Source organism: Pelodiscus sinensis, chromosome 11 (genome assembly GCF_049634645.1).
Source record: "Pelodiscus sinensis isolate JC-2024 chromosome 11, ASM4963464v1, whole genome shotgun sequence".
NCBI lineage: Eukaryota > Metazoa > Chordata > Testudines > Trionychidae > Pelodiscus > Pelodiscus sinensis.
The window spans coordinates 25703526-25730220 of NC_134721.1; the positions used below are offsets into that span (position 1 = coordinate 25703526).

The 26695-nt window shown below is 59.6% G+C and overlaps 1 protein-coding gene across 3 annotated transcripts in view; it reads right to left on the bottom strand.

The window, feature by feature from the left end:
- COL7A1 (collagen type VII alpha 1 chain) overlaps positions 1-26695 on the bottom strand; it is a 119398-nt gene that overhangs the window by 51378 nt on the left and 41325 nt on the right. For all 3 annotated transcript variants that reach the window (XM_075938832.1, XM_075938831.1, XM_075938830.1), the window contains exons 32-73: positions 26586-26678; positions 25608-25679; positions 25449-25484; positions 25314-25367; positions 24555-24623; positions 23714-23827; positions 22732-22758; positions 22348-22401; positions 21969-22040; positions 21578-21637; positions 20952-20987; positions 20252-20296; positions 19501-19536; positions 18989-19033; positions 18505-18540; positions 17388-17423; positions 16947-16979; positions 15025-15096; positions 14375-14434; positions 13829-13864; positions 13373-13453; positions 12834-12869; positions 11493-11537; positions 10869-10940; positions 10739-10783; positions 10035-10061; positions 9901-9945; positions 9462-9533; positions 8955-8990; positions 8768-8803; positions 7803-7883; positions 7390-7425; positions 6865-6936; positions 6122-6166; positions 5521-5556; positions 5024-5059; positions 4163-4258; positions 3470-3505; positions 2652-2687; positions 1590-1637; positions 1309-1344; positions 427-558 (exon numbers count right to left, since the gene is read on the bottom strand). In XM_075938832.1, coding sequence (XP_075794947.1) covers positions 427-558; positions 1309-1344; positions 1590-1637; positions 2652-2687; positions 3470-3505; positions 4163-4258; positions 5024-5059; positions 5521-5556; positions 6122-6166; positions 6865-6936; positions 7390-7425; positions 7803-7883; positions 8768-8803; positions 8955-8990; positions 9462-9533; positions 9901-9945; positions 10035-10061; positions 10739-10783; positions 10869-10940; positions 11493-11537; positions 12834-12869; positions 13373-13453; positions 13829-13864; positions 14375-14434; positions 15025-15096; positions 16947-16979; positions 17388-17423; positions 18505-18540; positions 18989-19033; positions 19501-19536; positions 20252-20296; positions 20952-20987; positions 21578-21637; positions 21969-22040; positions 22348-22401; positions 22732-22758; positions 23714-23827; positions 24555-24623; positions 25314-25367; positions 25449-25484; positions 25608-25679; positions 26586-26678 — 2271 coding nt within the window. The remainder of the gene's footprint in view (positions 1-426; positions 559-1308; positions 1345-1589; positions 1638-2651; positions 2688-3469; positions 3506-4162; positions 4259-5023; positions 5060-5520; positions 5557-6121; positions 6167-6864; positions 6937-7389; positions 7426-7802; positions 7884-8767; positions 8804-8954; positions 8991-9461; positions 9534-9900; positions 9946-10034; positions 10062-10738; positions 10784-10868; positions 10941-11492; positions 11538-12833; positions 12870-13372; positions 13454-13828; positions 13865-14374; positions 14435-15024; positions 15097-16946; positions 16980-17387; positions 17424-18504; positions 18541-18988; positions 19034-19500; positions 19537-20251; positions 20297-20951; positions 20988-21577; positions 21638-21968; positions 22041-22347; positions 22402-22731; positions 22759-23713; positions 23828-24554; positions 24624-25313; positions 25368-25448; positions 25485-25607; positions 25680-26585; positions 26679-26695) is intronic.

A 26695-nucleotide genomic window follows, 5' to 3' on the forward strand; every position in this document is an offset into this window, starting at 1 on the left:
CGAAAAAACGCCCTGCATCTGCATTTCTAAACAGCATGCGGGTGGGTTGAGGCAAACGGGGAGCCTGCCTGGGGCTCCCCGCAGCATCCGTGGGCCCGATCTGGTGGCTTGGCGGGCTGGATTCGGCCCGTGGGCTGTATTTTGCCCAGGCCTGCCCCACCCTCATCCCTTCCGCCCAAGGCCCCACCCCTTCCAGGAGCCCAGTGAAGTGTGTCCTGAGTCCTGAAGACAGGGAACTCCAGCGCCATGTGTGAGAGAGTCCTGGAAAGAGGCTGAGGGAGTGGGGCCCACTGAGGGGTTGCCCTGAGCCTGGGCTAACAAGGACAGTGCTTTATTTCCTTGGGTGCTGGCTGAAGGATCCCTTGCCCCCAAGAGGAAGCAGAGAGGCCCTAGGGGAACCTGCCCATGTTGGTGAATCCACCTCACCTCTTTGCCTGGAGATCCCCTCTCTCCTGGGTCCCCGCTATCGCCCTTTGGGCCTCTCCAGCGGTCAGGGTAGGGCAGGAATGGGTCAGTGCTCCCGTCAAAGGCTCCAGTGATCTCCCTGAGAGAGGAAATCTAAGAGAGAGAGAGGACAGTCATCACAAAAGTGGGCAAAGGAGAGACGTCTCCGATCCTGCTTTGGGGGAGGGTTAATCTAGCCAGGCCCTGAGCCCCCTGACAGAGGGATGACTGGGATAGTCCACAGAAACATTTCTAAATCCCACTCTCTGGTGGCACTAGAAAGGGACCCCAACGAAGACGGACAGACACGCTGGGAACCCATGACTTGCTGGGCGAGAACTGGCAATGCGGGAAGGTCAGTGGCAGGACAGAGAAACGTAGGTCTGACCTTCACACTCAGACCCGACACACATGGAAATGACCCCTTCGTAACATCCTGTAGCCATTGCCTACGACTGCCAAAAACCTTCCAGCAGCAGCGCTGCTGGGATTCCAGGGAGCTGCTGGCCAGAGCCTCTGGCCTTCCCCCCACTACCACATAGCCCAGTGGCAAGGGGACTCCATGTCTTCATCCCTCACCCCTCCCCAGGTGCATCAGCCAGGATCCTCGACCACACGCTCAATGGCTCTGGTTTCCCCCTCAGTAGTCTAACCACTGAGCCCTGGTCTCCTCCACCCAAGGGCCTATTAGCCAGGGCTCTGACATCCCCCTTATATCTCAGTCTCTCCTGGTTCCCCACCTACCCTGACCAGACTCCTGCTGGTTTCTCAATGGCCAGGGAGAGTGTCCCACCACAAATCCCGTTTCCCCTCCCCCTTTACAGATACCCCATGAGCAGAGCTGGCTGTTGCTTTGCTTTGTACCTTGATCCCATAGGATTCCAGGGCACGTTCAACATTCTAGAAGGGAAAGACAATGAGAACAATGGGGCATAAAATGGAACATACACCCTCACAGTCAAGATCACGGAAACATAACCTCCACCCTCTTCACCGCCAGCCTTGAGACCCCCCATGGCCTTAACCCTCGCCCCTCTCCTACCAGGGCTCAACTGGCTGCACCAGCAGATGCCCTGGTTATTTTGGGGATGTGAATAGCTCTCCCAGTCTGAGACAGGTGGGACTGGCCCCACACAGCGACTTACCGAGACTGTCCCGGGCTCACCACGCAGTCCAGGATCCCCTGGTCTGCCCTGGGCACCATGGGAAGAAGCAGAACACCAGATTAGCACAGTCCTACTCACTGACAGTGTCCCAGGGAAGGACACAGCAGTAACTGGGGGGCTGACATGGGGAAAGTAGGGGGAGAGAGAATTCTGCATCATCTGGAATGACGGGGCAGAGATCTCACTCACCAGTCAGTGGGATGCTGTTGCTCACAGGTCACTACTGTGCCCTCCCTGGGACTGTACCTCACACACAGACCCTGGACAACTGCCTTTGTAACAGGGCCAGTCGCTTGCAATACCCTTCATACCCGGAAGCCAGCAAGACCTGCGGGCTGCAGCCAGTCTGCTAATTCTGCAGCAGTGTCACACAAGAAGGGAGCACTTTGCTGATCTACCCAAAGGACGGAATTAGCCAGAGGGAAGGCACAGTCGTGATGTCTCCCCCCGGGGCCCATGGGAGCCCCCTGCCCATTAGGTTAGCTATGTGGAGATCAAAGTCCATTTTACACTGCCCCCATTTTCACTGGGCTGCAGGCATTTGTCTTAACGCAGAAACACCTCAGCGACGCCCCGCAGGAGGGGGCATGGAATTGTGGCACAGCCAGCGCTTCAGGTGGATTTTTCTGCTGGAATGATCAGTGGGGGAAGCGTTGTTATTACAACAGGCCCCATGGCATTCCAGAGTGGCCGCAGGCGTGAGGGGAGTGCAGCAGAGCTCCGTCAGGCTGGCACTGCAGCATCGGCTACGCATTCAGCTTCCAGGGCAAGCCAGAGGCTCCCCTGGCAATGAGAACGAAGGGAGCAGGGCACCGCCCTGCTGCAGGGGTGGACGTGGCAGGCCCAGAATCACAGAGAACAAGGGACCTGTTCTTCCTGCTCCCAAGTAGCAGCGACTGGCAAGGGTCTGTTTACAGGCAGGGTTAGGCCGCCGAGCCCCGGGTGCTGTGTTCAAAGGGGATGCCATGGGGCACTGCACGGAGGGGGGCAGGGAGGAGGACTTAGCGCTGGCGGTTTGCCCAAGTCGTGCTGGGTACTCACCTGGTCTCCTTTGGATCCCGGCTCTCCTCGGTCACCCTGAACCAGAACAAGAGGAGTCAGGGTCCCCCCCAGTATTGCATGGGAGGGGAAAGCCCAGGCAGAGAGCTCATCCCTGCCTTACCTGGAGGAGCCCCCGCCTTCCCCAGGCTGAAGTGAGACAGCTAGGGGAGGGCCCCAGGGAGGAACAGTGCCATGGTGCTGGGGGAAGGGCAGACATATGACCCAGTGCTCTACCCCCAGCTAGCCCAGAACCCAGGCTCTCCAGCCTCAGAGAGCTTCCACCGGGAACCAAGCCTGGGCCAGACATAGATCAGAGCTGGGGACCCCCAATGGCCTACTGCAGAGCCTATGGCATCTCAGAGACCCCCTGCCTTTCACAGGTGGGCCCCACTGAGGACACACTTTAGTCCCTCCTGGTAGAGGCGGATATAGGGCAGGGCGAGCGGGGCGGCCACCCTGGGCCCCACGCTTCAAGAAGCCCCGCACATGTGTCGTGTCAAAGGGGGGGGCCCGTGAAATTGTGCTGCCCTGGGCCCCGCAAAATTGTCATCTGCCCCTGCCTCCTGGCACCCAGCTCCTCCAAAGAGGAGGCTCAGAAGAGGACATAAGCCATGCCCACCAGCTGGGCACAGCAGGGTGCAGAGCTCAGTGAATTCACAGGATTAACCCTTGAAGGCCCAGAGGTCTATGCCTGGGGCAACAAGCCAGCCCCTCTCCAAGTGGGGTCTGCCGGGACATGCTGCTCTCTGATCATTCAGCCAATGCACAACTTGCCACGGAGTTCTAGTGGCCTGGTCGGGGCTGGGGAAAACACTCACCTTTTGTCCAGCAGCCCCGGTGAGGCCTGGAGCACCCTGGAAGGTACAGAAGAAATGTGAGCAGACCCTGGACCCTGCGAGCCAGGGGAGAGAGCAGCTTCACTGCCAATGGGTGGGGTACAGGTACTCCCAGGCCTGGGGAGAGGAAGGAGAAGAGGCCACACACAGCTTGGGGCATCTGTGAGCACTGACCCTGGGAGGAAGAGTCCAGTTAAGCTGGGATATTTCTTCTGCCCCAGGGCCTGTCTCCAAGACACGGAGGGGCTGTATGGTCAGCAGTTCAGTCCCAAGTCCTGCAAGGAGCTAGGATCTGGAGAGGAACAGGATTTCCCCAGGGAATCAAAACGGGATCCAGGGTGTCCATGCCCTGGCACAGTGAGCCATTGCTCGGCTGTCCAGATCCTCTTGGCTCTGGGCTTGGCCAGGTCTGTATTCCTAACACAGCCATGGGCATGCCAACTAGTGGCCAGGGCAGGGTCTGGGAGACAGGAGTCCTAGGTTCTGAGCTTACCATGGTCTTGGGCCAGTTTCCTCTTCTTTCTGTCTCTCCACCCCCCCATCTGTACCCAGCATTGGTGCTCTCCCTGCCCCAGCTCCCAGGCAGGCTATGAGGAGTCAGTCCTGAATAATGGTGGGCACGGTGAGCCGTGCCATACAGCTAGTGTTAGAAGTATTACTCTGGAGGTTACGCACCTGACCTGGGATTCCAACCTGCCCAGGGACACCAGGAGGTCCCAAGGGGCCTGGCGCACCACGATCCCCTCGCTCGCCCTTGGGGCCCTCTTGACCCTGTGAAAGAACAGACTCACCACCATTGGGTACTACTTGGTATCACCCCCAAATTCCCCACCCTCAACCCCTCCCAGCTGGCCGGGCCTACAGACAGGTCTGACAGCCAGACGCCTGCTGAAAGGCCTGCCACTGCCAAAGGGTGCCAGTGCCCTGGGGTGCCAGCAGAAGGCATGTGTCTCCCCCTGGCACTAGGTGGTACCACCTAAGAGCAGGTCAGCATCTTTTAGTGATGCTTATTGAAGCCCAAGAAACCACTAGGGCCTGTAAGCAATGGAGTCACGAAGGCCAAGACCACCAGCATCACATTAGCCAGAGTTGGGGCCCCCTCTACCGTTTTCAGCTGAGCCTGGCTTCTAAACTCAGGCCTCTGTGAGCTGGGAAGCACAGACCAGAGGGCACTGCCTGCACTCCCCTCCTCTGCCAGAGGGTAACAGGCCCTGGTGCACTGGAGAGAGAAGATGCACCGGATCACTACCGACCTCCCCTGCTTGCTTCTGGGCAGCAAGCTGGGAGACCCAACAGTTGCCTCCAGGTTTGCTAGATGGGGCCTCTGCCACTGAAGCCACCCAGAGGGTGCAAGCTCCACCATGACGGACAACTGGAGAGAGGGGGCCTTAGTGCCTGCGTAGGCAGCACATGGGAGAGTGACCCGTGGAGCCACCAAACAGACAGACCCTGTGCCAACCCCAAGGCTGGGAGGGAATTAGTGACCGAGGTAAATCCAGGGCGGGTGGGGGAAAGGGGTGAATCACAGGTACTTACGTCTCTGCCAGGGGCTCCAGCTTCTCCTTTGTCCCCCTAATGAGGAAAAGCCAAGAGAAAATGGCGACCTTACAGCTCATTCCACTTCCAAATGACACAGCCTGGGGACTCGGGCAGGGCACAGCAAATGTGGCCCCCTGCCCTGCCCCCAATGGGGTAGGAACCTTCACCCAAGAGCCTGGCTCTGTCTTCTCAATGGCACCTTTCCTAGAGCCAGCAAGAGCTGGGGCTGCAGTAACACCAGGCCCAACCTCACCACCCCGTCCTGCTGGGTGAGCAGAGCTGGAGCAGCCAGGAGCTGCACACTGGCACCAGGAGGCAGCTCCCGCTCCCACAGGAAGCGCATGGTGAGAGGTGCCAGGCAGACACAATGGAGCGGTATCTGTAAGCAGCACAGGAGTCTGTCCCCAGGGGTTCCCTGTCTGATAGGCTGCTCACAGACCTGGCTAGCAAAGGGAGCTGTCTAGCCTGGGGTGAGGGGCCCTTTATTTTGTTACCTTCCTCCCATCTTCTCCTGGGATCCCATCTTCTCCCTAGGAGGATAGAAACCAATAGTCAAAGCCCGGTTCCACACAGGCCCCACACACTAGGGGCTGGACACTGAGCAGGTGGTGGGAGAAATCCTAGGTCAGACCAGCACCTCCATGCTGGGAAGCACAATTCATCCCCTGGGTCACCCAGCTCTCCTGACATCTACCACACAGCCCTTAGATGAGGCAGGGAGCCAGGCTCCTGCAGGGTTAGTGAGGCTTTGGGACAGCAGGCAGGCCCTGGTGGTTACCATGGTACACTGGGGTTCCTCACGTGGGGAGCCGCACTTGGGAAGTCCTTTGCTAAGCCCCTGTGACAGCCCATCGGTGGAAGGCCCTGGCACACTGAGGGCTTGCCCATGGAAGGGGGACAGCAGAGTCTGCCCATGCTCGGGGGCCTTCTGCCTGCATTCAGTACAGTGTCAGGGACCCTACATTGTCACTGGCAGTCACATTGCCAGGGCAGCTCCCTCTCGCCCAGGCAGCTCCGTGCAAGTCAGGCCTAGAGACCCTGCCCGCCAGAGCCCAGAGCTGCCTTTCTCCAGCAGGGACTGGCTCCCTTACTCACATTCTTCCCATTCGGGCCGGGTTTGCCATCATCTCCAGGTTTTCCCTGGAAGGAAGCAAAGGCTATTAGCAGAGTGAGGGGCCCTCCAAGCACCTAAGACAGCAGCAAGTCTCTCCTAGGCTCACTCTGAGTGCCAGGGTGGCTGGAGCCTGATGCTATAGCACCACCCAGCAGCAGCTCCTAGAGGAGGCAGGGTCAGGACACCTGCCCCGTCAGGAAGCCGTGCCCAGAGAGTGATTAGCTGAGGCACGACAGTCAACAGCAGCAGGCAGATGCCTGCAGGGTAAGACTGAAGGGTAACAGGAAGGGTCAAGACACCAAACAAGGAGCCAAATGGAGCTGCTGACATCTGAGGGCTGCCCTAAACCTACCTGGGACATCAGGAAATTTTGGGAGAGTAGCCGCAGGCCTGAGTATGTCTCACATCAGACTTGGGTCAGGCTGTTCTGGGCAAAAGGATGAGCCAAAGAGGCAGCATGAGTCCTGGGAAGAGGCCTCCCAGAGCACGTGGAATGTGGCGAGGGGCAGGGTCATATCCCACAGAGCAGGCACATATGGGTGAGTGGGGACTGTGGACGGGAGGCAGCCAGAAAACAGGAGTGACCTCATAAGGAAGCGCCTGGTAAGGGGGCAAGGCAGGGTGTGGGGTATCTGGGGCCCTGCCAGAGCAGGGGGAGGTGCCAGAGGAGGTGCTAGAGAACAGTCATCAGGGATGGCCAACAACAATCAACCAAACTACTTACAGTCAAGCCTAGTGGTCCGGGGGGGCCGACAGCTCCTGGGGGGCCTTGCTCCCCTCGTAAGCCTGGCAGTCCCTGCAACAATAGAAGATCAGGTGAGAGGCACATCCCAGCTGGGTCACACCATGCTCCACCTCCTCACAGCTGATACGAGAGGCAGCCGCTCACCAAGGAAGGGAGAGGAGGACCGGTGACTGCAGGGGTAGGCAGTGCCCTTGGGCCAGGGACTCTCCAGGCTCAGCTGGCCCCCAGGGCAGCTCCACCATGCTCAGGATTTGACCACACAGCTCAGGCCTGGGGCTCTGAGGGTAAAGCCTCAGTGGAGGGTCAGGGGAAGCCTATGGAGATGGACAGACCCTGTGATAGGAAGGTGGGGCACAGAGCTAGCTGAACCAGTGCGTTGCTGCGGTGATTCCTGAGCCCATTGCTGCAGCCTTATTCAGATACTGCCCCAGAGAAAGGGGGGAGCAGATAAGCTCCCTGCCTCGTGCCACCAACACCCCTCAGGATCAGGGGCTCTGTACTTACATCTCGTCCAGGGTCACCCTGCTTGCCTTGGTCACCCTAGAAAAACAATAGGACAGGCCATTATCAGTGGGGCTGAGCTCAGGCCTGATGCTGGGGCCTGGCCTCCCCGGTTAAGGTGCTGCCCTGGGGGTTCCAGAGAGGCCTGGCTCGCCTCACAGCATGAAAGCAGGAGAGGTCACCACCACGCAGGCACTTCGGCTACGAGGGTCTCTAGGCTCCCTGGAAGGGAGCAGTACCCAGCCAGGGAAAGTCAGCAGCACTCCTTGGCTAGCCTGGGAGCGGGCACTGAGGGGCACAGACAGGAAGGAGCACAGAGCACTGCACGGCTCAGGGACACAGAGCCTCCCCCATAGCCCTCCGAGGGGCAGCCTCATGCAAGGGGGATGGGATTCCCCCAGCCAGGCCACACTTACTCTTTGCCCTGCAGGGCCCATTTGCCCAGGTTTGCCGTCCAACCCGTTCCGGCCATCCAGCCCCGGAGGGCCTCGGTCCCCCTGAAAGAGAGCCAGGCAGTGAAGGCTTCGCACCGCGGCTCCCCCATTCCAACCTCCCCCGAGAGCCCACCAGCGGGGCAGGCAGCAGCATGAGCGGGGGAATGGAGGGTGCACACTGGAAGTGGTGGCAATAAGGACCCTGTCAGTGATGGGTCAGGGCATCTCAGGGTGGCAGGACCCCAGGCAGATCCCTCCTCAGCCCAGCTCCTCCCCTTTTGGTATTTTCCATACCACGTAAAGGGACGCGTGCTAGTGGGTGGGAACATGCATGGCCATGCCTGTGACTGACACGGTACCAGGGCTACAGTCAATTCCCCATCTGCCTGGGACTCCTCCCTGAGCAAACATGGCAACACTTGGCTGCTGCCCAAGAATGGGACAAACCCCCTTCACCCCCACCTGCCTTGGCTCCCAGGCCACTTCACCAGCCAGCCCTCCATGCAACGTGGTTGCTGGACTGGCAGTGCTGTCCCCCAGCCCCCACCTGGGCTCTGCGCCCTCCCTGCAGCCTCTGAGCCAATCCAGTCCCCGAATCCTTGTGCTCTGCTTTCCAGACCACTCTTCTCCCCAGCCTGGGGCTCTCACTCTCCTGCAACAGCGATGCAGGCCAGTCCCTGGGCACTTGGACTGTAGGCCCCACTCTGCCCCATGCAGATGGACATGTTGCACTCTGGACCCCTCTCTTGGGACTGTGGGCACAGGGAATGTATCCCTCCTCCCCCACGAACAAGGCAAAGAGGCCTTGCCCACTGTTGAGAGCTCCACTTACAGAAATGGTACGACCGAAGGACTCCCCCCCCCCAAGTCACCCCAATACACCCTCCTGCCCACCCCATGCTGGGCACAGGAAGACCTGGCATCTCACATGGAACCAAGGCTTTTACCTTCTCTCCCGATGGGCCTCGGTCCCCAGGGTCACCCTGCAGGGTATGAAACAGAAAAGAACGTGGCTGGTCACAGAGCAAGGGGCAGAGCCGGCCAAAGCTCCTTGGCACTTGTGGGGGAGGAGGAGGGGGGAGAAAGTGCTGCACCCCCCTGGAACAACAGAAAGGAAAAGAAATGGGAACTCACCCGAGCTCCAGGGGGGCCTCTGGGGCCTTCGATCCCCTGCAAAAGAAAGGAGACAGTTCTGCTATGGGAGTGTCAGGAGGAGATGGCTGGGGCCCACTTTCCGCCATCACTCATCACCCTGCCCTGCCTCACGGAGATACCCAAGACACAAACCAGTTCCCTGTGTGAGCTCTCCCCACACGGGCACCACCCCCAGCCATGGGACACCCTGCTTCTGTGCCCCATGCTCCAAACACAGCCCGATGGGCCTCTCCCCACACTAGACACCTCTCCCAATGCAGCCTCCCTGAGTCCCCACACTCACTGCTCCCCTGGCAGGCACATCCCTTCCCCCACTCCCAAGGTGGGAATCCTTTGCCTGTGGGACGGCCGCCCTTGTGTGCTCCCAGGAACCACACCCAGCCTCCAGTGCCTTCCGACACACCCTCCCTTAGAGCTTGGCTTGTAGGGGCTTTCGCGTCTAAGCCACACCTCCCACGTCAGACACGCCCATGCCCTGGCACCTACCCTCTCTCCAGGTAACCCAGCCTCGCCCTTTGCGCCCTTCATCCCGTCCTCTCCGGGATCCCCCGGATCCCCCTGAAATGGAAACAGCCAGTCAGAGCAGATTCCAGAGTTTGCTGGCCAGTGGACCTGCAGTGGCTGCTCCCACACTCTCCTGTATCCTCCTCCAGGTGCATGCCAGGAGCCAAGCCCAGGTGCACGTGCCCCTTCCAGGCGGCGGAGGGGAGGGGGGAGCAGTTCTGTCCCAGGACAATCTCTGCAGAGCAGGCATGGTCCATACTGCAGAGTCCTAAGTGGTACCAGAGCAGGCAGAGCGCTAGGCAACAGCCCAGCCTGAGGCCCTCAGCGGGGCTGCCCCACTCCTGCAGAGAGGGGCGGCTCCACAGCTCCCACCCCATGGCAGCCCCCATGAGGCAAGGAGGAGCCCCAAGGGCAGTATTACCTTCTCGCCTTTCTCTCCTATTCCTCCTCCAGCTCCCGAATCAACCTGTGGGGCAGAGAGAGGGGTCAGATGCTCCAGGGCCCAGGGCACAAACCCAGCACAAGCAAGGTGGGGCAAAGAAACGCTGAGCTTACAATTCGTCCTGGGGGTCCAGCCAGCCCCTGAGGAGAAGGAGAGAGAGCCCAGCATTAATGGAGGCTTGCAGAAGCTCTGCACAGACGCAGCCTGAGACACAGCAGCATCTCTGGAGGGGTGAGGGAGGGAGGAAGCCCCCTAAGCAAGCATGGTTGGGCTCCAAACCTCCTTAGACATACTGCAGACAGACTGCATGCTGTGCTCCACCCGGCACAGAACCCGGGCGTTCCCGTAGCCAGCTGCTCCCTTGCCCTGACCTGGCGCATCTCTAGGTTCTGCTGACACTGCCAGCTAGAGACTGGGCAAGACATCAGGTTTAGCAAGGCCCAGAAGGGAAAGATCATCAAACCCAGTCACCAGGGCCTGAGCTTAGATACTTGGGCAGGGTGAGGGCGAGCAGGACACGCCCAGGCACCGGTAGCACCACAAAGGCCGGGGCAGATCAGCACAAGTACAGGTAAACCTGTGTCTAGATGATGAGTGTGCAACAGGAGCCGGGGAGTGTGCAGAGTGTACAACAGACACCCTGACCTTCCCCTACATGCCTGGATTTCTATTGCACATGGGTCCTGGTGGTGCCCCATGCCCTGATGAAGCCCTGGGCGTGACATTGGGGAGCCCAGCCTCACCATACTACAGTGCCCCCAGGAGAAGGGTCTGGCTGGGGGTGTAAAGCGGAGCCAAAGCGGGTACATTTACTCACCGGTTCCCCACGGTCACCCTTAGCCCCTGGCACTCCAGGGCTGCCCTGCCAAGAGAGAAGGGACACAGTGAAGGGAGGGGTCAGGCAGCTGGCTGCTGGAGAAGGGGCTGGCTGCAAGTCAGTCACCTACATTTCTGCCATCTTCGCCTGGGTCTCCCTGGTCACCCTTCTCCCCGGGGAGGCCACGGTTTCCTGGTAGGCCCTGGTGGAGAAACAGCAGGTGAGGCAGCCGGTCCACAGCACTATGGTGTCCCCTGTGCTGGTGTGAGCAGAGGCGGGAGCCCAGACCCAAGGAAGAGGGCTGGGGAGGAGCTGGAGCACACAGCTCTGAGTGGTTATAGAGCAGAGGCCAGGCCGAGGCCCCTTAGACACGCAGTGATGGTGCTGTGCAGTTACAACAGCTGGAATTCAGCCCGGGACAGGGGCAAGGGACAGTCGCCCTTCAAATCCCACAGTAACATCCTTCCCCCCAGACTCTGCCTTCTGGGGATCGCCCCAATTGGTCTGTCTCCTGCTCTCACCCCAGGCAGCACACAAGGCTCAGCTGGGCCCATTCTACAGCTCCCCCACACATGAGCTCAGGGGAGCACAACAGCACAGAGTCCTATAGAGGGGCAACACTTTGTCCCATCCCCACGTCCCTACTCGATCACAGCAAACCCGGCTGCCTGTGCATTCCATATGCAGCCTGTCCTGTGATCTCCCCCACGCCCTGCCATCCCACCGGATACAGCCCTCCCACCCCCTCACTTACCCGGGGGCCCCTGTCTCCAGGTTTGCCAGGCTGCCCCAACTCTCCCTGAGGAGGAAAGAGGGAAGTAAAGGCATGTCTACACTGCAGGGCAAAAATCAAATTAAGATACGTAACTTCAGCTATGTTGACTGAGTAGCAGAAGTTGAAATAGCTTAATTCGGCTTTTGGCGCTGTCTACACAGCAGGAAGGCAAAGGAAGAACACTCCTCCTTCGACTTCCCTCACTCCTCATGAAATGGGGGTTACAGGAGTCAGAGTAAGAAGTCTTCCATCTCAAAATAATTTCAAATTAACAGCTTGCTGTGTAGACGCACACATCATCAGTTATTTCGAAATAATGCTGCAGGGTAGACGTGCCCTAAGAGAATAGCAGGAGATGCCAAGTGTGGCCATGTAAAGCTACGGCCTTTTTCTGTCACCATATTGCAAGGCCTGTAACCATATTGTAAGGCCTAAAGCCCAAGGCCGTTGGCTGCATCCACATTGAAAGAGCAACAGCCATTAGCTGAGAAGTAGAGAGCCACGCCCTCACATTCTGTCTAAAGTACACGGAAATAGTGTAATGTCAGGCTGTTAAGGAGACGCACTCCTAAGGGCACTAAATATCACCAGATAAAGAAATAGCTCTTCAAGATGGTTAAAGACAGTTTGACAGCATTCTGTCTGGCAAGAAACTACTCATCAGTGGTTGCCATTGTGAAATCCTCATGTCTTTATTGTTCTGTTATCATGGTCCCCACTTCCCTTTTGTTTGTCTGGCTCTTTAATTGCTACTGGCTGCTGTATAATTAATTTTGCTAGGTGTAAATCAATTACAGTGGTGAGATATAATTGGTTAGAGAATTACGTTACAATATGCTTAGGATTGGTGAGTCAAATTTTAGTAGAATAATTGGTTAAGACATAGCTAAACAGGACTCGAGTTTCACTGTGCAAAAGAAGTTCTTTGGTAACCAGCTCCAGGACACAGCTCCAAGATCCAAGCTGTCAGACCTCAACCCTGCGCCAATCACACTGTGCAAAAACCGGAGCCCCCCAGATGGACCTGGTCTGACCGTCAAGGAAAGTTCAACTGTCTTATTGGGGGGGGTGAGCATTGCATGTGTAGCGCATGCATTCTGGGCTTGGGGATTGTTAATAAAGAGAGGTTAAATAGGATATTACGGTGTAAAGCTCTTTCACTGGTAAAAGACCCTGCACACCTGTGGAGTGAAAAAGTTACGCCTGAGCCCTAGGAACGGCTCAGAGAACCCTAGAGTCTGTAAAGTGACAGAGAATTTTGCAAAGGGAACAGCCAAGCCAGGGAGGAGAACTGCTACAACGTAAAAGACAATCACTTACCGGGGCTCCCTCGTCCCCTTTCTCACCACGTTCACCCTGCAGCACACATGAGCCAGGCACAGAGGAGAAAAGAGTCACCAGTTACCTTCTCTGACCAACAAAACCCAGACACAGCCGCTCAGTGCAAACTCAGCACCCTAAATACCTCCACTCCACTCAGCCCCCAACCCCTGCCTGAACACACTTCCTGTCTACCCAGCCCCCATCACCTCCTTGAACACACCTCCAGTCTACCCAGCCCTTGCCACCCTCCTGAACACACCTCCACTCAGTACACCCCCTAGGAACACACCTTCATTGCACACAGCCCCCTCAAGTACCTCTTGGACCCCCTATCAAAAATTGCCTGTTGATGTTGTCATGACAATCTGGCACAGGGTCTCCATGAAAACCCCACAGTGTTGTAAAATCACCATGGCCAGAAACAGGCTCTCCACCAGCAGGAACTGTCCGAGGCAACAGCCAGAACTGTAGGCCCAAGAGCGCTGCCTGCCTGCCCATGAGCACCCTGCCAAGCACCCAGGACACTGCAACGTTACCTCCTTCCCTCGCAGGCCCATCTGCCCTGGAGCTCCGGGTCTCCCCAGCTCCCCCTTCTCACCAGGCTCCCCTGGGTCACCCTAGGCAAGAGAAAAAGCACAGCAGGGAGAGGAGAGGGTGAGTCAGTGAACAGCCAGCTGGTTACAACCCAGCCCCTGTAGAACAAGAGCAGCACCCCAAATCGACCCCCCCAGCAACCAGTGAGTCCCCCCACCCTGCCACATAAACAGCAAATGCCAAGGGGGGCCTCTCCTCCCCCTCACACAACACAGCACCCACAGGTGCAGGGCAGGAGGCCCCCCCACAACAAAGCACCCATGCAAATGGCGCAATAAGAAAAGGGACCCCTCTCCACACATATTGAGGAGCCCAGTGCACACATACAACACGGCCCCCAGGGCAGCCAGGCAGGGGAGCCCCTCCCTACACCCCTCTTCACCCCAAAGAGCCATTACCTTGGGGCCACTCTTGCCCGCGAGGCCAACAATCCCCTGGTTGTCCAGAAAGAGAGAGGTTGTTATTGGTGAGCTGGTTCCCTGCAGGGTCTGTGCTACCCCCACTGGACATGGTCTCAGGGGAGGCTGCGGGACATGGAGCAGCCTTGGGGACTGCTCGTGGGCTGAAGCAGCTCCAGGACCCCTCCAGGAAGATGCTGGATGGGGCCCTTTCTTGCACAGGTGTGAACTCCTCCACCCCGAGAATAGGTGAGTTCCCCCATTGCCCCGTGCAGAGATGGGCTCACATATGCCACTTTCATATTTACCACTGGCTCGCCGGCCCTTCACCCACCACTATGAGGGAGAGAGGGGCACAGCCCCGGGCTGATCGGTGCCACCCCCGTAAACCTGGCCCAAAGGGCAGAACTGAGCAATCCCCAGGGACGTAACCCCCGGGACAGAGATGAGTGGGAGCCCAGCCCCATGGCCCTGAAGACACCTGGGCTAGACGCTGGGCACAGCCAGCTGGGGGATGCAGCCACAAGGTAGGCAGGCAAGACTCACCCTCTCGCCCTGCTCTCCTTTGGGGCCGGGGGGGCCAGGGACACTCAATCCAGGGGCACCCTGTGACAAAAAGAAAAGCAGGTCAGAGTGAGGAGGGCAGGACAAGCCCTTTCCAGGCTGCCCCCGGCCATGCTGTGGTTCTCGCTGCCTGCCCCAGCACAGTTACACCGGGACGGGGAGGAGGGTGGCTCTGGCCTGCATGGGGAGAGACAGATTCCATCTCCCAGCGCAGGGAGCCACACGGGTGCATCGGGAGGAGGGAGCCCCAAGCACAGGCCCAGCTTTCAGAGTCACTCCTGAAGAGCCCCCACGCCATGGTGCACTGAGGGGCTGGCTCACCCAGAGCAGCCGTTGAGCTGGAGACTGTCCAGGATCTCACAGCTCCGGAGGCAGAGACCCTCTCTCCTACCCAGCTACAAGAGCCTTGTCCCAGAGCAACTGACCCTCTCCAGTGCCAAGAGCTGCTCTGGTCTCCGCTCCCAGCAGCGTCCCTACCCCCCGAGCAGGCTACGAGGTGGCCCTGAGTCCTGGCCTCAGAGGGGACAGGAGATGGCTTTACAACTGGGCCCCTGCTGAGCTCCCTGCCTGTCAGAGCTCCTGGCTGCACCGGGACCCAGCACGATGCCTCCAATGGCCTGAATCATACTCACGCGGTCTCCTTTATTTCCCGCCTCTCCCCTGGGACCGGGGGCCCCCTCTGCTCCTGCTGGGCCTCTGTCACCCTGAATGAAAGAAACACCATTAGCCAGGCAGAGCGGATTCCCTCGGGATCCCAACTCGGGCCTTTCCCCTCGTGGGCGAGACAGAGCTGCTCCCTTGCTTCCCAGGGATGGGGATGGGATGACGCTGAAAGGAGCCAGTTGGACGGGCCAGTGACATGGAGCCAGGAGCGGTGGGGTTGGAAGGAACGTGCCTGGGGCGCTAACAGAGCCAAGTTCCCACGCTGCTCCCAGCAAAGCCAAAGGCCCCTGCTCCTGCGTGTGGGGGCTCCGGCCTGTTTGGTCCTGGATTTTGTGACAAGAAATAGATTTCCAGCCCTCCCAGGCACAGAGAGCCTCCCAGTCCTGAGTGGCACTGACCACTGCATGGGCCTGCAGTGAGCCTGCCCCCGAGGGGTGGGCTCCCCTGCCCATCCCACTGCAGCAGCAAGTCATGTGAGCACCAACTTCAACTCTTTCACGGCTGGGCTGCTCGTTTTAGCAGACAAAAGGGGACGGGAGTGGGAATGAGGCCCTGAGGCCTGGGAGCTGCCGCAGAGAAGGCAAGGCAAGGCAAGGCAGGGGGAACACGGGAGACACTGAACGGAGAGAGAGATGGAGGAGAACACAGGGTCTAAGGGAGGCGTGTTCTCTCCCCAGCTATCAGACAGATCAGATAATGGACTAAGGATGTTAAATTGTGGCTATTTATATTGACTGCATGATTAGTCAATCAGGGCCGCTCTGCAGAGCCGCAGCAAGGTTAGCAGTCCTGGCTCGCGCTGGCTCCGAGACCCATTTAAAATGCAGAGGCACAGCATCCCGGACCAGAGCGAGCCAGGACTCCTCGGTCCTGGCTTATGCCAAGTGCAGCAAGCCTCTTCATGGCGGCTATAGCCTGGGGCTGCTGCGGGACCAGCCCCTGCATGTAGCCAGCCCCAGCCACCATGAATAGGGGCTGCTCGGCAGCAGCAGCCCCTGTCCGCGGGGGGGTCCAGCTCCCCGCTGGGACTCCCGCAGACAGGGGCTGCTGCTGGAGTAGCCTCCCCTATCACCCTCTTCTCATCCAGAGGCAGCAGTGGGTGTGTGTGTGGAAAGCGCGTAGTTGACTACTCACTAACATCCCTATGGTGGGCTGCCTTAAGCTCTCCCCTCAACCTGTGGGCATCCCCTGTGTGTTGAGGGCATGCACCATCCTAATCAGAAACCCTGGCCCATGGAGCAGAATCAACATGCAGCTGTTCCCTCTGTGGCGGCCCGTCGGGCACCCCCCAATCCTGCACCCCGTCTGCAGCAACATGAGACTCCGCCAACCAGTAGTATAGAAAGGGTTTATTGCTCCTCCAGGATACAGCACAGCACAGACGTGATGTGGTTTCAGGAGTCAAGGCCAGGATGCCTCAGACCCCTTGGATTAGGGGGTCCATTGTCATCACTAGACCCTCAGCTAAGGCTGCTTCCTTCATGTTTCCCAGCCAGCAACTGCCCCTTCCCCCCGAAACCTGGTGGTGGTCTCAGCCTCTCTCCCTTTGTCTCTCCCTCTGGGAATCCCCTGTTATCTCCTCAGGCTGAGCCTAGGTGTCTGGGTTAATACACATTTGGGTGAGTCAGTGGGAATCACACATCACAGCGCAAGGGGACCCCCCAGGTTACAGAGCAGCCACATCCTTCCTCCAAGATCTCTTGCCAGCCCTGCCTACTTCCTGGGTCACATCAGCCACCGTCACACCACAGGCCCATGCCCCGTGGCTGCCCTCTGCCCTAACACACAGGGCCACTGGTCAGGTGCATCTTGCAAACTATAGGTGTGCAAAAGTAGCCAGGCCCCGCACATGCTACCACCCCTAGCTGGGCACAGGGCAATTTTCAGTTACCTTCTCTCCTTTGACTCCAGAGACACTGGAAGCCTGGAGGAGAAACACAAGGAGAGAAACCAGTGAAACCTGTGCACCGCTCCCCACAGGCTAGGTCACCCGGAGAGAGCCCTGCCTTCTTCCATGGGAACTGCTACTTCTTGCAGCCACCCAGGGAGCACGTCCCCTTGGCCCCCCGTATCCCCAGACAGCCTTCGGCCCATCACTGGCAGAGGGCAGCACTGAAGGCTGATGGCAACAGAACCCCAATGGTTGGGGAGGGTGCGGGAGGATCCTACTCCCTGCAGTGACTTATCTCTGCACCAATCTTCCTGCCAGCACCAAAGCTGGGGCTCTTTCCTGCCCCTTGGAGAGTCAGTTCCCACCCTGGGTGCTAGGAGCCCCATAACACCCTGGCCCTAGGGAATGCAGTTCCTGCCTGGCAGACAGGAGGCCACTTACCGACTTTCCAGGTTCCCCAGGAGCACCTTGATCCCCCTGTAGGAGAGAACAACAAAGGCCAGGGGTCAGCCACCCCACCCAGGGGGCACAGCCTTCTCCAGAGCCCTGGGAGCGTGGGAAAGGCATCAGGGAGCCCCACGTGCTGAGGGTTTCTCAGGACGAGGCGGCCCTCAAAGGAAATCAAACTTCTTTCAGCTTCTCTGCCAGCGTGGCTCATTCCTGCTGGTGAGCGCACCAGCCTCTGCTCCTGGCTGAGCGCTGCAGGCCACACTTCCCATTGGGCAGCAAGGGACCCAGCTGCCAGTGTTTGGGCATTACCATCACAAGGAGATTCCCAAGGGGTGTGGCAACAGCCTGGAGGGCTGCGTTATTGATCCCTCTCCCCCAAGGGCACAAAGACTTTAACATACAGATCCAAAGAGCACAAGGATTCCCCTTCCCCTGCAGCGTTGGGAACCCAGGCCCACGGGCCCCGCGGTGCCGGAGTCCCAGGCAGTGACACTGGCTAGCAGAGTGCTACTGTCCCAGAGGAGTGGCAGAGCACCAATGGTCCCATTCTTTGTGCCCAGTGAGCACAGGCGGCACAAGGCACACAGGGAAGACCCCTGCTCTAGAAAGAGCCACCTGGGGAATATTATTTTTCCTAGGAGCTCCTCCTAGATCCAACAGCCCAGCCCACCAGCAGAGATTCCCAGCACTTCTCTCTGAGAGGCCTAGAGCCTTGACTCCTCCTCCAGTGCTCACTCAGCCCCCCGACACCCACCACAGGTCAGTGATGAATGCAGAGGGGCAGCAGGGTAGTAGCTGACCCCTTGTCTGTTGCATTAAGGACAATGACTGTATTTTCTACATTTAGGCCCAGGGTTTCTGGCCCCGAGGCCCAGACCTGCGGGAGGGACATTGACCATGTCAGCACTAGGGATGCACAGGCCCAGAGAAGACACAGAGGAAAGAACTCTGCGAGGTAGGAGCGCTGGTGGGAGATGGGGGGAAATGAGTGCAGTGGGCATGATCATCTCTCACTCCCCGGATGCCCCACAAATGCTCGGCTCAGCCCGAGAGCCGGCTGAGGGCCCAGCAAGCAGGCAGGACACAGGCTATACCGAAGGGTCCCTACCTTCTCCCCTCGTGGGCCGGCCGGTCCTGGCAATCCCTGTTGGGATTAGAGAGACAAGAGAACCCATGAGAGAACTGGTGGTGCCCTCCTCTGTCCATGCAGAGAGTGCCAGCCCCCACACAGACTCTCGCCCCAGGCCAAAGCCAGACTGCCCAGGAACCCTGGATGGGGATTCCAGGCCAGTTCCTGCTGGGGCTCGTTGCTTAGGAGCTGAAGGGAGGATTCCCACCCACCAAACTCTCTCTCTGACTCAACAGGACAGTTACAGGAGGTTCCCACAGTCATTTCTGGCCCTTTATCGCCTCCATGCATCCCTTGGGCCTGGCAAGCTCCACGGAGGGGCAGAGAGAAGAACGCTGTGCTGGGTCAGCAGGGGGCGCTGCAGCAGGCTTCTCGGAACCGGAACACGCCTGCCTGGCTCTTCAGCCATGTGGGGCTGGCACTACCACGTTTCACCTGGGCTCGGTGGGTCTCCCACACTCACCTCTCTGCCCGTTGGGCCCAGGCGGCCTGGGGCTCCCAGCTCCCCCTGAAACAGGAGAGAAGGTGTGAGAGGAAGCAGGACGGGCTCAGTGCACACTTGAGGAAGGACCGACGCACCCGCGCAGCCCAACCGGAGCCAGCCTGCTCCGAGGGCAATCGCCTTGCTCAGCCTCCCCCACCTCCCCTAGGTCTCTGCCCCAGCCCCAGCCATTCCTGGGCTGGGATCACATGCACTGCTCGATCTAAGTCCCTGGCAGCACTCAGGAGCTGCAGCTCGTGGGGGAGTTTGGAGGAAGGGAACTCTATCGGTTGTGCAAAAGCGCCGGGGAAGCATAGAGAGCAAGGGCAAGGGCCCACTGCATTGGCCCAACAGAAGAGCCGCCGCCCCAACCAGATGCTGTCTCTCATATGCCGATAAGGGCCACAAGGCTGACCCCACTTCCCTGGCCAGGGCCGTTGTGCCTACTATCCAGTCCCCAGCAATCACGAGCCCTTAGCTATGAGCCAACCGACCTTCTGCCCTTCCGGCCCAGGGGGTCCGCGATCGCCCTGCAGAGGAAACAGAAACAAGAAAGGGCATTTCAGCTGGGCTCACGCTTGCCGGGGCCCCTTGGATAACCCTGCCTGCTGCAGAGCTCCCCAGCAGCCGAATGGGCATCCGCTTTGGAGTCCCAGTCAAAACAGACTAGGGCAGAGCATCTACCTCCTATAGAGCCCCCTGCAGGGATTCTATGCTACAGGGCCACAGCCCTGAGCACGGTCCTGCCCAAGCGAGGGCCCAGCAATGCACATCCAGTCTGTCCGCATCTCTAGCGCGCTGGCAGACTGCGAGCGCCTCCCGGGGCAGGCTGCTAGCTGACGGTGATGGTCACAGGGAAATCCCAGCCTGGGGTGTTCTCCCTGCCTGGGGACAAGCTGCTCTCCTGTTCAGGGCTCTGATTTTCCCCATCTTTTCTGGGGCAGAACTTTGGCTTGGAGCAGCTGAAAGAGGCAGGGGGCAGGGAAGACCCAGGGGTACAGGCTGCAGAGCCCAGTTTCCTGTGCAAAGAGAGCACCCTTGGGAGATGGGAGGAGCAGCCAGCCTCAGCTCGGGAGTCTTGTGTGTGGAGCCTGCTCCAGCAGCGACAGGTCATCTGCTTGGTCCCAAGCTCTCCTCTGGGTCGGACGGGAGGTCGTGACTCAACAGCACTGCCCCGAGGGCCATGAGCCAGGCCTTATGTACCCAGTGCCCACAGCCCAGTCCCGGGCTCCAGCAAGCTCTCACCTTCTCCCCTGCTTCTCCCAGCTCTCCCGGCTGTCCTCGGTCACCCTGTCACAAGAGAGACAAGAGCATCAGTGCGGGCAGATGCTGGGACCACGCTCGGGATGGGACCCAGCCGAGAGGAGTCCTGGGGCACCAGAGGCCTCGGCCCCTTTTCATCCTGGAGCTTCCAAGAGGCAAGTGGTTGAGCAGCCAGCAGATGCCTCCTGGGGAGACCCCACAAGCTGTGGGGCACAGCAGCTCCTCATTTGTGCTGCCCTGCCCTTCCCCCAGGCACAGGATTGCCAAACTGGCTTGTGGCCTTAGAAGCTCATTGGCTCCCTCTAACTTTCCCCCTGTGAGCTGCCCTGCGCCATCCCAGACTGCCCCTCGGCCATCACAGACAGAGGGTTTCCGGCCACGCACCGAAGAGCCAGGCATCGGGGCTGCGACCCATCCCCCAGCTCCCCCACAGAGAGTCCAGGTGTCTGTGTGACAGGACAGGCTGCCTGTGTTCTTACAATTCACGCTCAGCACCGCTCGCTGGGGATCTCAGGGCATGCTATCCCACAGCCCCAGGGAAACACACAGCCTCCCCCATTTACAGGACCAGAAGGGAGGAGATGGGGCTGCCCAAGGTCACAGAGCACAGGACTGGCAGAACCGAGCGCCCCGCCTACAGATCCCAACTCTGCCGCCAGCAGGGAGGCCTCCTGAGACCCACCTTGCTTCCTGGTTCACCTACAGGTCCTCTCGGGCCCTAGGAAAGGAAATCAGGAGCATTACACCTCCGCCAGCGAGACCCTGGCCAAGCCCGCTGAGGTGTGTTGTCACGGCTGGACTCCAGGACCCATCCAGCCCCACGCTCGCAGCGCAGCCTCCGGCCTCCTCAGGCTGCCTATGCTCAGAGGGCTATTTCCTGCTCAGGCCTCACTGCCCGTGGTCTGAGCCCTGCCAGCGCAGCACCTGCTCTAGGCACATCCCAGCCAGAAGGCCACTGCCCCAGAGCTGACAGGGGAGGCTCCTGGCTGAGCGGGCTGCCCCCAGAGCATGAGCTCCTCCCCCCAGGGCAGGGCCTGCCATCCAGCAAGGGAGAGGCAGGGCTGGGGCTGGGAGACAGGCAACAGAGCAGAGCCCTGGCCCAGTGGGTCTCACGCAGGCTCTGATGCAGAGGTTCTCTTCTGCCCTGCTTGGGGCACGGATTCGCAGGTCAGACTGGCCTTTCCCAGCTCCGAGCCCTGCCCCGCACTCAGGGGTCTGCTACTTCAGGTCCCATGGGCCTGTAGGGTGCTCTGTGCCAGCGGGGCTCATTGCACCAGGGCGTGGCTTACCTCCTCTTAGGGGACTCACCCGATCTCCTGGGTCCCCTGGCCGACCCGGTGGCCCTGGAAAACCTTCTTCCCCATCGCCCTGGGGACAAAGAGCAAAGGAAGTGCCCAGCACAGACAATTGCAGCTAACTCATGGGGATGGGAGCCAGTGAGGATGGCTCTCTGAGCCCAGGCTGCCCAAATGGCCCTGCTCCTCCAGGCTAGCAGGGAAATGAGGCGATTACAAACCACAGCAAGGCCTCCTACCATGCGTGCATTGCCCTGGCTCACGGCCTCAAGTGCCTCTGGGCTCTGGTCCCCCTTCTGCACAATCTCACAGTGGATTGGGGTGTGGGGACAGCAGCGGATCCTGCACTAACACAGCCTGGGGTCTTCTGCAGCCCCAGCCTCTCACCTCAGCCCCTCTCTTACCTTGTCTCCTTTCTGTCCTGGTGGCCCAGCAGGTCCCCGGGGGCCCGGATCACCAGGGTTGCCAGGCAAGCCCTGAGGAACGAGAGAGAAAGAACGAGCTGAGACCAACGTGAGCAGCATGGAGACCAGCCCTGAGTAACACGGGGCAGCCCAGGCCTGGCGTTCATGGGAATCCAGCCACAGCACAAGGGTTACACTTCGCACCTCTAGCAAGGGCCGTTCCCCTTTCTATGGAGCCTTTTTCTGCCCCTTCCAACCCTCTTCCCATGCACCACAGCCCCTCAGTCACCCTTACCCCATTCCCACCCGTCATGCTCCCCAGCCACCACGCTCCCCTGTGCATCTCCTCTCCCAGCCAGTCATGGTGGGGGGTACTCACCGGGGCACCTGGCTCTCCTCTGAGAGGTTCCCCATCAATCAGTCCTGGCAGGCCCTAAAGAGACAGACACAGGAAGCTCAGACATCACATCACACTCCTCCTACCCCCTCCCCCAGCTATGCCCTGCTGGCCCCATGAGCTGACTCTGCACCCGAGCACAGTCAACCAACCCAGAGGAGTGAATCTTAGTCCGCCCTGCGGCTAACTGGCTGCAGCTCCCACAGGGCTGACCCTCTGTAGCCCTGCCACAGCGTTGCAGGACTCACCCACTGACATAGCGGGGCAGGTGCTGCTGAGCATCCCGGCCTGTCAGCTCTGCATGCCTCAGCCCCCAGAGTGCAGCACACAGAGGGAAAAAATCAGGCAAAGAGGAAGGTCACTTACCCGCTCCCCTCGCTCGCCTTTCGCACCCTGCAAGAGGAAACACACGGGGTTAAAGGGAGCGCTCCCTGTAACAATGCGCAGAGGCCGTGGTGCACTCACAGCTCAGGGCACCTGGCAAGGAAACCACAAGCCAAGATACAGCTCAGCACCACACCAGGAGCAACCTCCGAGGAGCTGGCTCGTGTGTGCACTGCTAGCGAGGGTCGGGCCACGTGTACATGGGTGAGAGACCCAGTCGCACACAGTGTGCAGACAGGGAGGGGGAGAATGATGCACACACAGGAACCAAGGGGCAACAGGGGCAAATTTCCACTGTGGGGGCTGATCCTCTATAGCCAGGGAAGGTGCTAATTGGAGCAGCCTGGGGAGCGGGAATGCCTGGAGCCAAGCTGGTCACGGAAAGGACACATGGGCAGAGCCACATCACTTAGGAGATGGAGGACGGCTGTGTCCCCTCAAGGACAGGACCCACTAGCAGCAGTATAAGAGCAGCAGCCAGGAAGGAGAGGAAGTTGCCAAGTAGATGGCTGCTCTGGGTGCCCGCGGCTGCCTGAACTGTGCCACTTCCTCAGCCTGTCATGTGCCTCTGAAACCAAGGCGAGGGTCTGCCTCAGGCCCACCACTGCCTGAGTTTCCTCTGCACTCCAGGCTCCTCCATGCACACCCCTAACCCAAAACCTCAGCCCCGCCCCGGCAAGCTAGGTGAGCATCCCAGAGACAGGCATGGGAGGGGCACGGCTGCATGGGTGGAAGGTGCTGGGGCATGCTACCTGCAAGCAGCAAGTGCATGCCCAGGCAGGGAGGCATGGCAGGGCCTGCATGCATGGAGGAGTTGTGGAGGGCTTGCTGGGGGCTGCATGCAGGTGCACAGTGTCATGTAGGAGGTTGTTTGTGTGCATACAGAGGGAGGAGGGGTACCACTTACCTAGCTGGCCAGGGCAGGGCCTCAGAACAGCTCCTCCCAACTGGGAAGGGAACGTACCTTGACAAACTCTCCGGCAGGTCCTGATGGTCCTGGAGGTCCAATAGGCCCAGGGGGTCCTGGATCCCCGATTGCTCCTCTAGGCCCAGGATTCCCAGGGGGCCCAGAATTTCCCTTGGGAATCAGAAAGGCTCCATTAAAGCTCTGCGCTGGGGAGCAAGAGCCCCATCGGCCGGGGACGCTAGATTCTGGGATGAGCCCCTGCAGCCAGGAATGCTGTTTTGCAGCCCGGCTATCACACCCAAGTGTGTGTCCAGCCAGTGCTCAGACACGGTGCCTGTATGCTGCCCATACTGCCCAGCACGTCTGTGTGCAGGCTCCGTGGAACTCAGGGCCCCCAGTCTCCATGGAACGAGGTCTTGGCAGAAGGCCTGCTCACCCCATGTAGCACTGGGCATCTGTGAGTCACAAACCTCCACAGCCCCAGGGCAGGGACAGCACAGAAAGCTTAGGCAGAGTTTGACTTCTAGATTCGGGGGGAAGGCAGCTCCAGGCAGGCTAATCGGGCCTTGTGGGGGAGGCAAATTCAGTGCCTGTCCAAGGCTCACACTTTGGGTTGGCAATGCCCTCCCCCCAGCCCCCCCAAGATGCACGTGCCAAGGAAGCCTGAGAGGGCTGGGTCCGCAGGATAAGAGCTGAGCATGGATCTACCCAAAGCAAGAGTGCCATGGGACACCAATCCTCCTGCAATCAGTCACCCACCATGCTCAGTGCCACTGAACGGATCCCAGAGGCTCACATCACATGGGACAGCTCCCCCTGCAGTCCCACTGTGGGAGCCAGGGCCCGTGCTCCTGTACCCCAAAAACTGCACCATCCAAACCTGCTTTCCACTACGTACCGGACTGCCAGGCTCCCCTTTCCGGCCAGGCAGCCTCCCTCCTCCATTCACAATCACCCCCGGCTCTCCCTGCACAAAATAGAACATCGAAACTCAGTGCACCAGCCCAGCCCCATGCCCACGGGCCACAGTGTCCCTGGGAGAGGACATGGCCCTGTCGCAGCAACACTGCCCCACAGAGGCTGTGAAGAAGGAACAGGGGAAGGCTGCACAAAGTTCCCAGAGTGGGACTCTGGCCAGGACATGGGGGCGAGTGCCAGACTGGTGGCCACAGGTGGCCAGGGACTTAGTTTTGGGGCTTATCTGGCAGCACAGCGCCCAGGCACTGGAGAGGGCACCGAGATCCAAGGAGAGCAATTCCTATTGAGTTGTTCGCAGCACTCCAAAGCCAATGGAGACACCGTCCCGAGCTCTGAGCGGGTCCCACCCAGCTCACCTTGGGTGTGGTGCTGTAACTCCATATGAAACGAGTGTAATTTACAGGGAGGTGTCTAACTGGATCTCAGGTGACTGGAGGGCCTTCCTCTTGCCAATGCTAGAACCTGCCCGTGCCAGCACTGCCTGGTAGGGCTGTAGGACACAGAGGTTGGCAGGATCAGGAGTTACACAAGATGGGAGGGGCCTGGGAACCCCAGACACTTTCAACGCAGCCCCCAGCTAGGCGCCTGCAAGCAGAGCCTTTGGGATTGCCCTGCTCCGTGGGGAATCCAAGATGGTGGCCCCATTAGGCAGCGCTGGACGGGATGCACTTCTACCTACCGGCTCGCCTTTCTGTCCCCGCAGCCCCGGAGGCCCCACTGGGCCCTGCTCCCCCTGGAAGGAAAAGGCAATATAATGAGTGGGGTGCCCCAGAGTGGAGAGCAAGGCTGATGGGGAAGCTAGAGCACTACATACCGGGACCCCTCGGAGACCGGGAATGCCTTGGCTGCCCTGGAAAAAAAAAATCAAAGGACCAAATGAGGAGTGTCCTTTGGCCAAGGGAGCAGGGCTCCGAAGCCAAGAGAGGAGGTACGTGCATGCCCTCTGGAAGAGGAACTAGGAGGAATCACTTACTGGCTGGCCAGGGGAGCCAGGGTTGCCAGGGCGACCAGGACTTCCTGAGGTTCCATCTATTCCGGGAAATCCCTGGGAATGGAGAGGGGAATAAACCAGCAGGCCGAGGCTCTGCCCTGGCCATTGTCCCCACCCTTCCCGGCCAGGCTCACCCCCCAGAGCGAACACCCATCAACATTCAAAGCTACCCCAGCTCGGCTTCGAGGGCCCTCTCTGCTGGGATTGGGCCCAAGTTTTCACTGCAGAGCCCCATTTGGACTTGCATTTAGCTCCCCAAGGGATTCCATGAGGACAGGCTCCCTCCTGGGTCCCAGTGCTGGAGAAACTCCAGAAGAAAGGGAGCTGTAAGCCGTGTTTGCTGGGCGCTTGTGTGGCCACTCAGGAGTTTCCAGTGCCGCCCAGCACCCACAGACAGGTTTGAGTTTCTGCTGGTGGTGCACATTCACACATGCCCTGGGGCACACAAAACACGGGTAGGAAAGATTAGCGGGAACACTGGCTGGGAGACTTACATCCCCAGCACTGCTGGTGAGCCGGGCACTCTGTTTTTTACCCTGCGCTGTCCGTGCTGCCTGCACTCAGCACCGCCAACAGCACTAGTGCCTTTTACCCAGTGCTGTCTGTGCCCTGGCACCCGCACTGCCAATTGCCCCAGTATCACTCACCCAGTGCAGTCTGTGCCCCTGGTACTCACCACACCCAAAGGGCCAGGTGCTCAGTGCCTTGTAGCTGGTGCTGTCCGTGCCCCTAGTGCCCAACACGGCCACTGGGCCCCATGGGCATGTGTGCCACAAACAACAACCCCAAGGGGTTCCATAGTGACCAGGAGCCTGGAGGATGCACCCAGTGGACACTGGCTCTGAAGGGGATCACAGGTGAACGAAGTGGATGCTCTGCCCCTACAATGCAGCCATCCAGTGCCCTGCCCTCTCCCCCACAGCATGACCCCAGCAGGGGGCCTGAAGGGCCCTCACTTACCCTGTCCCCCTTCGCGCCTGGCCGCTCGATGATCTCGCCTGGGGCACCCCGTGGTCCCACTGGCCCTGGGGGGCCCGGAAGCCCATTGAGCCCCTAGAGAGAACAGAGGA